The sequence below is a fragment of the Galeopterus variegatus genome, unplaced genomic scaffold (assembly GCF_000696425.1).
Source record: "Galeopterus variegatus unplaced genomic scaffold, G_variegatus-3.0.2 Scaffold4605, whole genome shotgun sequence".
Lineage (NCBI taxonomy): Eukaryota > Metazoa > Chordata > Mammalia > Dermoptera > Cynocephalidae > Galeopterus > Galeopterus variegatus.
The window spans coordinates 89,466-102,542 of record NW_007730716.1 but is presented as its reverse complement, the minus strand read 5'-3'; the positions used below and the strand labels follow the sequence as shown (position 1 = coordinate 102,542).

The 13,077-nt window shown below is 39.5% G+C and overlaps 1 protein-coding gene across 2 annotated transcripts in view; it reads right to left on the bottom strand.

The window, feature by feature from the left end:
* PROSC (proline synthetase co-transcribed homolog (bacterial)) overlaps nt 1-12,424 on the bottom strand; it is an 18,889-nt gene extending 6,465 nt beyond the window's left edge. Inside the window, exons 1-4 of one of the 2 annotated variants that reach the window (XM_008587953.1) lie at nt 12,256-12,424; nt 11,138-11,245; nt 11,025-11,060; nt 10,440-10,515 (exon numbers count right to left, since the gene is read on the bottom strand). In XM_008587953.1, the coding sequence (XP_008586175.1) occupies nt 10,440-10,515; nt 11,025-11,060; nt 11,138-11,245; nt 12,256-12,258 (223 nt within the window). In that variant the 5' untranslated portion in view covers nt 12,259-12,424. Of the gene's footprint in view, nt 1-10,439; nt 10,516-11,024; nt 11,061-11,137; nt 11,403-12,255 lie in introns of those variants that run through there. The other variant, XM_008587951.1, reaches the window with a different exon arrangement.
* Nucleotides 12,425-13,077: the final 653 nt, after the last annotated feature.

The following is a 13,077-nucleotide window of genomic DNA, read 5'->3' as shown; positions in this document are numbered from 1 at the left end:
GAAAAAAAAAAAAAAAAAAAAAAAAAAAAAAAAAAAAAAAAAAAAAAGCAATGCAGAAGCATAGGCAGTAAAAAGTCAAAGCCCCTCACTCTAGAGGATACCACTATTATCTTTGGGATGAGAATTCTTTCAGATCTTTCAGTGTATCTTCATCCAACCAAATAATCAACACACACACACACACACACACACACACACAAAAATGTATACAGTCAGTCTGTGTCTGCAGGTTCCACACCTGTAGATTCAACCAAATGTGGATCAAAAGTATTTGGAAAACAACAATACAATAAAAATAATACAAATTAAAAAATACAGTATAACAACTATTCACATAGTACTTATGGGTACGTTAAATTAGGTATTGTAAGTAATCGAGACATGGTTTAAAGTATATGGGAGGATGTGTGTAGGTTATATGCAAATACTATGCCATTTTCTATATGGGACTTGAGCATGCTCAGATTTCAGTATCCATTGGGGGTGAGGTGGGGGGTGTCCTGGTACAAATCCCCCATGGATACTGAGGGATGATTGTATTTCTTGTTTTTTTAATAACACAAATTGGATTGTACGAAATGTTCTATGGGTTGCTGCCTCCAGTTCGCATTACATATTGAAGATTTTTCCCCATCTGTACTAGATCCACTGGTATTTCTGAAGAACTGCAGTATTCCACATGTGATCACAGTTTACTTAACTATTCTTCTTGTTAATGGACATTAGATTGTTTCATATTTTTTACTACAAAAACCAAACGTGTATATAGAACATTGTGCATATGTACAGGTATTTCCATAGGATATATGTCTCCTGAATTAAAATTACTAGCAAAGGAGGAAGTACAATTTAAATTGTGTTAGATATTACCAATTTGTTATCCAAAAGCCCCTACCATTTAAAAATCTTCCTGGCAAGATGTGGGAGTGTTCATTTTCACTCATCCCCTTAAAACACTGGATATTAGAAGTCTTCTGCATTTTTTATGATGACTGGTGAAAAGCAGAATTTATTATTTTGTATTTCCCTGACTGAAATTCAACATTTTTCATTTGATTACTGACCTTTTGTCTTTTTTCCCCCCTTGTAAATTGCCTGTTCTTAGTTTTTGTGTGCTTTTTTCTCATAGATTTAAAAAAAGATTTGTAGCTCTTTATGTATTCTGGACATTAACCTCTTTCCCCCTTTTAAAATACTATTTTCCTCCCACTCTGTGCTTTCCTTTTGCTTTGACATACAGAAAGCTTAAATTTTTTTGTAATCAGACCTGCTAGTTGTTTCTTTTATGGTTTCCAGATTTTATGTCTTGCTTAGAAAGGCCTTTCCCGGGCTGGGCCCGTGGTGCATTCGGGAGAGTGCAGCGCTAGGAGCGCAGTGGTGCTCTCGCCGCAGGTTCGTATCCTATATAGGGATGGCCGGTGCGCTCACTGGCTGAGCATGGTGCGGGTGACACCAAGCCNTAGATTTAAAAAAAGATTTGTAGCTCTTTATGTATTCTGGACATTAACCTCTTTCCCCCTTTTAAAATACTATTTTCCTCCCACTCTGTGCTTTCCTTTTGCTTTGACATACAGAAAGCTTAAATTTTTTTGTAATCAGACCTGCTAGTTGTTTCTTTTATGGTTTCCAGATTTTATGTCTTGCAAAGAAAGGCCTTTCCCGGGCTGGGCCCGTGGTGCATTCGGGAGAGTGCAGCGCTAGGAGCGCAGTGGTGCTCTCGCCGCAGGTTCGTATCCTATATAGGGATGGCCGGTGCGCTCACTGGCTGAGCATGGTGCGGGTGACACCAAGCCAAGGGTTGTGATCCCCTTACCGGTCACAAAAAGGACAAAAAAAAAAAAAGAAAGGCCTTTCCCTAAGCCTACAAAAATAAAAATATTTTCTTATATTTTACTCTAATACTTTTATGGTTTTGATTTTCAAGTTAAGATTCTTTAATCTCGGTAGAATTTACACTGTGAGGAAGGAAATCTAAATTATTTTCTCAAATAAACAGCTGAATAATAAATAAATATAAATAGTAAAATAAAAATAAATAAATAATATAAATAAATAAAATAAAAATAAATAGTCCTACTGCCATTTATAAAATATAAGTAGGCTCCTTATTTCCCTCACACCCAATACAAAATATCTTTTAAAAACAATGTACTGGGGCCAGTCCGGTGGCGCACTGCTACAGTGCGCCGCTTGGGAGCGCGGCGGCACTCCCACCGAGGGTTCGGATCCCACATACAGACCGGCCGCTCACTGGCTGAGCAAGGTGCGGGAGCAGCACCGAGGGTTGCGATCCCGTTGCCGGTCCCGGTCCGGTACGGGCGCAACACTGAGGGTTGCGATCCGTTGCTGGTCACGAAAAAAGACAAAAAGGAAAAAAAAACAAAAAACAATGTACTTTGGGACTTGCAGTAAAGATGGTGGAATAGATGGTCTCCAGAGTCACTCTCTCCCACAAATCAACCAATTTACAGCTATTAAAAAAGCAACAACAGCCAAGCTGGGGCCGTTAGAGCTCAGGGGAAGAGGAGAGAACTACGGAGTGCATAAAGGCAGGAGAAGCCAGGATGACAGAAAGAAAGGACCACTCCCCCTACTTTGAGTCCTGGCCACTTCAAGGCTGGAGCTGCTGAGCACATGGAGCAAGAACAGGCAAAAGCTGCAGCTGTGCCCTTTGTATGGAGCTGCTTGGAGGCAGCAGGGGAGAAGAGGGCCTTGGTGGCCCCCAGGCCACCAAGACCACTAACAGCATTCCCATGGACCCACATAGGAGCAAGGAGCCACAAAAACTGAGAAAAGGAGCCACTCAGAGGCTGGTGAGTCATTGCAAGGGACCGGTGCATGGCCGGTCTCATGGGAAGTGTTTGGAGTACCAGCGGTAGGGGAGATGGGCCCACCAGAGGAACACTGGGGCACAGCAAGGACAGCTGATCTGTCCCCCATTCAGCATAGGACCACTCAGTGGAGACTGGTCAGGAATACAGAACTGCAGGGGGTGCAGTTGCTGAAAAGTCTCAGGCCCAGACCAGTTTCCACACAATGCAGGTGTACTGGATCTCACAAGACCTGGAATTCAACCATTAAAACCTGAGCTGCACAAAAGGCCTTGCCCAGGGATTCAGCAGCAAAGCAGCAATTTAGCTCAACTACAGGGCTCAAGTGCTGGTCCCCACAGGAAGTTCCTCCATTTTAGAAGTAAGCAAAGAACAACAAGTTTGTTCCAGTGCAGTTTATGTGGTGGGAACAGAAAGTAATCCAACACAGAACTGAAAGAAAAAACAAATTACCCACAGATCAAAGATAAAGTTTGATATTAACTAGTAAAGGTCTCACATCACGAAAGAACACTTATAAAACCAAGAAGGACCATAAGCGCCCCGAGCTTCCCAAGCCAGGGAGCAGGGAGGGCTGGGAGCCTTAGTTCCCTGAGCCAGGGTGGTGGGGGGCCTTGGCCACACCACCCCTGATACCTGCAACCAGCCCAGGATGACCACTGAGCTGCTGCAGGAAGCGCCCCAGGCTCCCAAGCTAGGGCGGTGGGGGAGCCAGGGCCTCAGCCACATCTGCCTGACATCCGCATCTAGCCCAGCAACAACCGAGTCACCACTGGAAGCACCCTGTCTCCTCTGCAGGAATGAGGGGGGTCCCATAGGTCTCAACCATGCCCCCTCTCCTTCTTCCTTCTCCCACCCTATTTCCTTCCCCATTCTCCTCTCCCCTTCCCCCCCCCAACTGCTCTGCAACATGTTAGAATGTAAATAAATAATATTCATAAATAATTAAACTTGAAATAAATAAATAAATAAAAACAATGTACTTTGGCTTAAAAAACAAAACAAAACAGAGAAACAATATACTAGACTTCTGCTCTCAGACAAGATGGAGTACAGGAACCAGATTCACCCTCCCACCTGAAACAACCAAATAGACAAAATATATAAAACATACATGAAACACTGGTTTACAAGAACTGGATATCATACAATGAGAGACAGTGATCTTGGAGAGACAGGAAACTAATAAGGTGAGCGCTACAACTGCCCCAGCTTACTGCCTGGAAAGTTTCTAGCATATGGTGTAGGGAAGGGGAACACAGGCAGAATGTGGTGGACTCTGAGTTGAGAAGATCGAGCTGAGATTCTGAAAAGACTAAGGCAGCTACAGTGCATAGGAAAGAATGTGGGAGAGGAGAGAAATGCACACAGAGAACACCAGTGGTCTGTAAAGGGCTTCCTTTGAGTATTCAGCTGGGTGCTGATCAGTGCATGTATGTGAGGAAATTACTTTTAAGGCCATGGAAAGAATTACTTGAAAGGATTAGAAGAAACAGTGCCTGAGGTTCACGTAGCGCTTGGAATAGTGCCTGTGCCCACCAGTCAGGCTGGAAAACTCAAGACTTATGGGGCACTGACAGAGTACACAGAAGGGTCTTGCCTCAGTAGTGTGGAATAATTAAAATAATTAACCCTAGACTAAGCTCCGCTCTGGTCACATCAACTTATCTTTTTTTTTTTTTTGTCTTTTTCGTGACCGGTAAGGGGATCGCAACCCTTGGCTTGGTGTCGTCCGCACCGCGCTCAGCCAGTGAGCGCACTGGCCATTCCTATATAGGATCTGAACCTGCGGCGGGAGCGTTGCTGTGCTCCCAGCGCTGCACTCTCCTGAGTGCACCACGGGGTCGGCCCCACACCAACTTATCTTAAAAGCAAGACCTAAAAGGATCAATCTATTCCCAAGTAACTTAACTGTATTCCAGAACAAAGCTCAAGAATATTTATAGAAATACAAAAATAGCTAGCAGTTGACAAGATAAAATTCACAATGTCTGGCCTCCAAACAAAAATCACCAGACATGCAAAGAAGCAGGAAAATATGATGCAAAAATGAAGAGTTAAACCAATCATTGAAACTGATCCAGAACTGACAAAAATGATGGAATAAGTAAATAAGGACATTAAAACATTTATAACTGTGTTCCACATACCCAAGAAATATAGACATGGAAGATATTAAAAAAAGACCCAAATTAAACTTCTAGCAGTAAAACTGCAATGTATGAAATGAAAAATGCACTGATGAGATTAATGGCAAATTAAATCCAGCCAAAGAAAAGATTAGTTACCTTGAAAAAATTATTCAAAATGAAACGCAGAGGGGAATAAAAGATATAAAAATGAAAAGAGCATCAGTGTAGGACTGTGTCAGGCAGCATAACAGGTAACTGGAGACCCCTGAGGAGAAGAGAAAAGGAAGGCAGAAAATACACATGAAGAAACAGTGGTCCAAAAAGTTTCTAAATCTGATGAAAACTATAAACCCACGATTCAAAAAGTTCAAAGAACCCCAAGCATAAGAAATGTGAAGAAAATTATACCAAGGCATATCATCACCAAATTGCTCAAAATCTGTGACAATGAGAAAATCTTAAAAATAGCCAGAGGGTTAAAAGCATATACATATAGAGGAACAAAGACAAGTGTGACATTAGATTTCTCACTGAAAACAAAGCAAGTGATAAGATAGTGAAGGAACGTCTTTAAAATCCTGAAAGAAAAAATTTGTCAACCTAGAATTCCATAGCAAAAATATCTTTCAAAAACAAAGGTGAAGGTGCAAGAAAATTCAATGGGAAATCTACATGGGAAAGAATGAAGTTGGACACTTTCCCTAAACTATACACAAAAATTAACTCAAATAGACCCAAAAAATGAGAACTAAAACTATAAAACTCTTAGAAGAAAACACAGGAGTAAATCTTTAATACAGTGGATTAAGTAATGGCTTTTTAGATATGACACCAAAAGCATAAGCCACAAAAGAAAAAAGATAAATTGGAGCACATCAAAATGAAAAACTTTTGTGCTACAATTGATACCATCAACAAGAAAGTGATAATGACTAATAATGACTAATGATGTTGAGCATCTTTTCTTGTGCTGCTACTGGCCATTTGTATATCTTCTTTGGAAAATGTCTATTCAAATCCTTTGCACATTTTTTAATTGAGTTCTTTGTCTTTTCATTATTGAGATGTAAAAGTTCATTATGTATTTTGGGTAACAATCCCTTAAAAGGTATGTGATTTGCAAATCTCTTCTCCCATTCCCTGCAAGTCATTAGGATTGAAATGCAAATCAAAACCACAAACAGATACCATTTCACATATCTTTTATTTCCTTTGTTGACTTACTAGCTACAACCCTTTCTTGTGTTATTTTATTGGTTGCTTTTGGGTTTAACTTATCACAGTCCACCTTCAAGTGGTGTTATACCACTCCACAAGTAGTTTAAGAACTTTACAATAGTGTACTTCTGTTTCTCCACTTTTGTTCTTTCCGTTATTAATGTCATGCATTTTGTTTTTACATGTTACAACCCCCACAATACATATTATTTATAGAATATGACAACATATTATAATAAAACAATAGAGAAAAATGAGATAGCTAGATTGATTAGGAAAAGAGAGAAGATAGAAATTACCAATATCAGGAATGAGTGAGAGAGTTGATATCACTAGAGATTCTACAGATATAAAAAGATAATAAAGAGATATTGGAAATAGCCTTATGCCCATAAATTCATCAACTTAGATAAAATGGAGAAAACTCCTTGAACGACAAAGAGTACCAAAGCCTGCCCAAGAAGAGACAGATTATATGAACAATCCTATGTCTATTTATGAAATTTAAAGTATAGTTAAAAACCTTCCCACAAAGAAAACTCCACTTCGCTGATGATTTCCATCAGTTAAGATACCAATTCCATACTCTTTCAAAAGACTGGAGAGAATATTTCCCAACTCATTCTATGAAGCCAGCATTAACGTGACATCAAACCCAGATAAAGATATTACGAGAAAACTACAGATCCATGTCCCTTGTCAATATAGATAGAAAAATTCTAAGCAAAATTTAAAAAATCAAATGCAACATTGAAATAGGGTTTATTCCAGGAATGCATGATTGGTTTAACATCTGAAAATCAATAAATGTGATTCAATCTTTAACTAAAAAACATATACGATTATTTTGATACAGTAAAAGCATTTCATAAAATTCTACATATACTCCTAATGAAAGTCTCTCAGCAAATAAGGATTAGAAGGGAAATTCTTCCTTCTTATAAAAAGCATCTATGAAAAGCCTATGTGCCCCACTCTCAGCACTTCTATTCTATTGTACTGGAGGTTCTAGCTAGTGTAATAAGTAAGAAAAGGATATATAAGGTATTCAGATTGGAAAGGAAAAAGTAAACTGTCTTTATTCACAGATAACATAATTATGTGGAAAATTTAATGGAATCTATAAAAAAGCTACTAGAATAAGTAATTTTATAAGGTTGCAGGATACAAGATCAATATTACAAAAATCACATGTATTTCTATATACTAGCAACAATCAGAAATTGAAGTAGAAAAATATCACTTACAATAGCATCAAAAATACGAAAAACTTAGACAAAAGATGTGGAAAAACTGTATAATAAAAACTATAAAATACTACTGAGAGAAATTAAAAACGTAAATAAATATTGAGCTATACCTTGATTAACAAGGGAGATTCGATAATTTTAGTAATGTCAAAATGTTCCCCAAATTGATCTGCAGAGTTAATACAATCCAGCAGGGTTTTTTTGTGGAGGAGGGGGGAGGTGAGAAATTGACAAGCTGGTTTATATGGAAAGCAGAGGAACCAAAATAGCCAAAATAAATTTGAAAAAGAACAATGTAGGCTAACAGTACCTGATTTTAAGAATTGTTATAAAGCTCTAGTAAATCAAAGTAGCATGCTACTGGTGGAAAGGTAGACAAATGAATCAATGGAACAGAATAGGCAGTTCAGAAATAAACCCATGGATACCATCAATTTTTGACAAAGGTGCAAAAGCAATGCTGTGGAAAAAGATAGCCTTTCAACATAGTGCTGAAACAACTGGATATTCATATGGAAAAGAATGAACTTGGATCCATACCTTGCACCATATACAAAAATTAACTTGAAATAGATCATGAAGACTAATGTTAGACCTAAAACTATAAAACTGCTAGGAGAAAACACAGGAGAAAATCTTTGTGACTTTAAGATGGGGAAAGATTTCTTAGACATGATACCAAAAGCACATTAAAGAAAAAAAAATTGGACTTCATCAAATTAAAAACTGCTTTTCAAAAGATGCTGTTTTTAAATTTTTTTTGGTACTTGCTGGTATGGGGAACTAAACCCTTGATCTTGGTGTTAAAAGGCCACGCTCTAACCAACTCAGCTACCCAACCAGCCAAAAGACACTGTTAAGAGAATAAAAAGACAAGCCATAGGGGGCTGGCCCATGGCTCACTTGGGAGAGTGTGGTGCTGATAACACCAAGGCCATGGGTTCGGATCCCTATATAGGGATGACTGATTAGCTCACATGGGAGAGCATGGTGCTGACAACACCAAGCCAAGGGTTAAGATTCTCTTGCCGGTCATCTTTAAAAAAAAAAAAAAAAAAAGGCAAGTCATAGACTGAGGGAAAATATTTGCAAAGCATATATCTGATAAAGGACTCATATTCAGAATATATAAAGAACTCTCTTGTTTCAACAATAAGAAAACAGCTAATTAGAAAATGGGCAAAAGACTAATATTATTAGATTTTAAAAAAAAAAAAAAAAAAAAAAGGCAAGTCATAGACTGAGGGAAAATATTTGCAAAGCATATATCTGATAAAGGACTCATATTCAGAATATATAAAGAACTCTCTTGTTTCAACAATAAGAAAACAGCTAATTAGAAAATGGGCAAAAGACTAATATTATTAGACACTTCACCAAAGAAAATATACAGATGGCAAACATTGCCTATTAGGGAAATGCAAGGACACCACCACACACCTATTATTCCAATACTATACTCTTTCAAAAGACTAAAATTCTTCCGGCTAAAATTATAAAAGACTGACCCAAGTACTGGCAAGAATGTGGAGGAACTTGAACACTGCTGGTCGGAATGCAAAATGGCACAACCAATTTGGAAAGCAGTTTGGCAGTTTCTTAACAAGTTAAACATACATATTGGTACAGAGTTTTGGTTTTGCAAGATGAAAAGAGTTCTGCTGATGGATGGTGGTGATGGTTGCACAATAATGTGAATATACTTAACACCACTGAACTGTACACCTAAAAATGGTTAAGATGGTAAACTTTATGTGTATTCTATCTACCACAATTAAAAAGTAAGTTAAAGGGCCCGGCCTGTGGCTCACTTGGGAGAGTGTGGTGCTGATAACACCAAGGCCATGGGTTCAGATCCCTATATAGGGATGGCCGGTTAGCTCACTTGGGAGAGCGTGGTGCTGACACCAACTCAAGGGTTAAGATCCCCTTACTGGTCATCTTTAAAAAAAAAAAAACAAGAAAAGTTAAACATATACTTATTATGTGATTCGGCCATTAAACTCCTAGGTATTTGTTCCAAGAGAAAAGGAAATATATGTCCATACAGAGACTTGTAAACAAATGTTCATGACAACTTATGTGTAATAGCCGAAAATTAAAAGGAACCCAAATGTGCATCAGCAGGTGAATAGACAAATTGTGATATACTTATGCAACAGAATACTACTGAACAACAAAAAGTAATGAACCATTGATACATACATAAGTATGATGAATCTTGAAATAATTACATTGAGTGAAAGAAGTCAGATGAAAAGAGAATACATACTTTATGACCCCATCTAGATAAAACTTTTAAGATTATTGTGATAGTTTCACAGGTGCAAATGCATGTCAAAACTTATCAAATTGTATACTTTCTTGGTTTTTTTTTTTTGGTGGCTGGCCGGTATGGGGATCCAAACCCTTGACTTTGGTGTTAGAAGGCTGTGCACTAACCAACTGAGCCAACCAACCAGCCCTATACTTTAAATATGTGCAATCTACTGTAAGTCAATTATACTTTAATAAGGCTGTTAAAAAATACAGGTTATTTAAATTTTGACACTTTGGGAGAAACAAGTTCATTTACTCAAGATCTCCACATGTCACTGTCATGGTTAAGTTTTTCTGTAGTTAGTTCTTAATTTTACTTTACTGTATTTTATTGCATATTATTGTGTTTTATTTATTACAGCCTTTAGTTTAAAGGAAAAAGAACAAAAATGTCTCCTTTGCTAGTTAAAAACATTTATGGGCTATAGTTCTTCATAATTTATCTGAAAGGCCACTAAATAATAATAAACAGGAAGTAGAGTAGGTTAGCCAACTGTCACTTTATTCTGTTCTTGGCATGATGTTTTCTCCTAATATTAAGAACTAAGACTTTCCTAAAAGAAATTCCAAAAGACAAATGGTAAATTGGGAATATTCTAAAAGCTGCTTTCTCTTCTACAGAAGGTAGTACAGTATAAGCAACACAACGATGGAGCAATTTTGTCTTTGCATTTAGAGTTTTATCTTACCCATCAACTTGTTGACATTTTGTTTCTGTAGGTGACCAATGAAGTGCCATTTGATCTCAGGACATGAAGACAGAATCTGAAGAGAAAAAGGTAACCATATTTGACTCAAATTTTAAAGGCCTTGCCAGCTCAAACACCTTGCACATACCGTGTGACCTTTCCCGTCTATGCTCTGTTCCTTAAATGTAATAAACTCTATTACCATCTTCAGCCAGCCTCCTAATGAGGTAAAAGGATACTTAGAAAAAAATCTCAGGCTTCTGTTCTGTTTCCCTTTTTTGCTCCCATCAACTTCTTTATCTTTCAGATATCACCCTTAAGGATGAACTGATTTAAGCTTTCAAATCTCAACATGTTCCATGATTGCAGCAAGCTCCTAAAATCACCAACTTCCAAACAGCCACAAAAGAGAAAACTATAGTGTGAATAGACTCTAGCTGAGAATTACTGGGGCGCAAGATAAAAGTAGACATTTCCACCTCCACCCCAACCTACTTTTCCAAAACTCAACTACCAGTATGGGTCTAATTTTCAACTAAAGAGCCAAATTTAGATACAAACTGAAGAGTTCAGATAGCCACTTACTTTAGGATTTGATGCTTTTTCTAGCAGTTCCTGAACCTGAAGGGTAAAACAGAGTAAGTCAGAAGCCTGACAATCACAACTCTTCCAAAGATACTTTGGAAAAGGACTCTTACGTAGTTTTCTCCAAAAGTGCGCTGGCCGTGACTGTAGGCCTCAATCACCATGTCTGCAGGCTTCGTTTTGCTGACTGCTACTAGCCGGGGCTGGATGGTGGGGAGATCCTGCCAAGAGGAAAGAGCCACATGAGTGAACATTTGGGAATATTATCCAAATGAATCGTGTAGAATAAATCTTGTAGAACAGATTGGCCTAGACCTTAGCCTGACATTTGGTAAGATCTAGTTTTCCAATGCTGCAGGGAGGTCAATATCAAATAATGGTGATCAAATGTCTATTATCTGCACGGCATCTCAATTGAATATGTTAGCTACCTTAAAATCTAGCAGAAGACATTTATGTCTCAGGACAGTCAGGCAAGTTAAAGTATTTCCTTAAAGTATGGTCTTTGACCAACTGCATCAGCATCACCTGGGATCCATTGGAGACCTACTGAATCTGAATCTCTGGGGTTGGGGTCTGAGAATCTCCTCTCTCACAAGCTCTCCAGATGATTCTCATGCATACCAACATTGGAGGTTTAAGAATCACTTCATTAAGAGAAGGCAGCACTCTGACCAGAAGGGAGGCCCCTTCTGGTTTCTGAAACACCAAAGTTAACAGTTTTGGAAACTCATTCTGGTCCTGGTGTAGTAATTAATATAATTAAGAGAAGGCAGCACTCTGACCAGAAGGGAGGCCCCTTCTGGTTTCTGAAACACCAAAGCTAACAGTTTTGGAAACTCATTCTGGTCCTGGTGTAGTAATTAATATTGCCGCCATTCACTCTAAAAGTGGCCTGCTTAGAGTAACTATATACTTTATTGCTCTATCTATGAATCAAGAACCAGTGGCAGAATAGAGACCAGGACACAGAAAAATTCTGGATTCAGGATTAGACCAACCTGACTTCCTCCCACAACCACTATATAAAGAGCAGGGTTTCTATGCATTCTGCTGCAACCAGATCCACACAGAAGCAATAAGAGAAGAGATGCATTTATCCTTATATGGTTCAGTCTTCAGGTACCCCATCACCCCCTGGGATTTTCACAGAATCACTCTCAAGGACCTGAAGGAGTCAGGTCAATTAGTAAAAAGTCTCCTTCTCCATCCTTTTGAGGGGATGCCTTACCATCCTCTTTTATGAGACCATGCCATAACTCCTAGGATTATGTTGATGAATTGATGGCTTCCAGAGAGAAAAGCGGAGCAGGCAGCCCACCTGCCTGACAGTTCCTTCGGGGAAACCTTCCAAAGTTAGGGGAATCCCTAGATTTTTCTTGGAGAATCACAGAACCTTAATGCCAGAAGGGTGCTTAGAGCTTTCAGAGCTCATCCCATTGCCTGTACAGATGAAGAAACCGAGGGCCAGAGGAGTGAAGTGACTTGTTCAAGGAAACATCTAATCAGTAGTCAAGGAAAGACTGTAATACAGGTACTGTCTCCAGGCCAGCACTCTGAGTTTTCATGGCACAAATGCTTGATCAGGGAAACCTCCGACCTCTCTGATCAGGTCTGTCTCACTCCACACCTCTCAGCTTACTCTTGCACCGAGGTGGGCATGCGATGTTGACTCTTGGTCTAATGAAAGCCCAAGGGGAGACAAAATATATATGAGGAAAAGAAAAAAAATCTCCCCTTAAACTGCTTGGGACTGGGTGTCAGGCAGCTGCCACCTGCCGCGAACGTCCTCGCCTTGGCCCTGGATGGAAGCGACGTTTGACTGAGCGCCTCGGGGCTGTCAGACACGGCGGCACGCGGGCGCGGGCAGACAGGGCCTCCTTCGGGCGCTCTCGGATCAGTCGCCTTCCCGCGCAGCCTGGGGCACAGGCCCGGTTCTTTCGCGTCCGCCAGGGCTGTCGACCCTACATGAAGCGCCGGGGCGCTTCCTGCTCCGACTGCGCCCACCCCAGCAAACCCGACGCCCTGGGGAGATCGCCGAGGAAATCCTTCG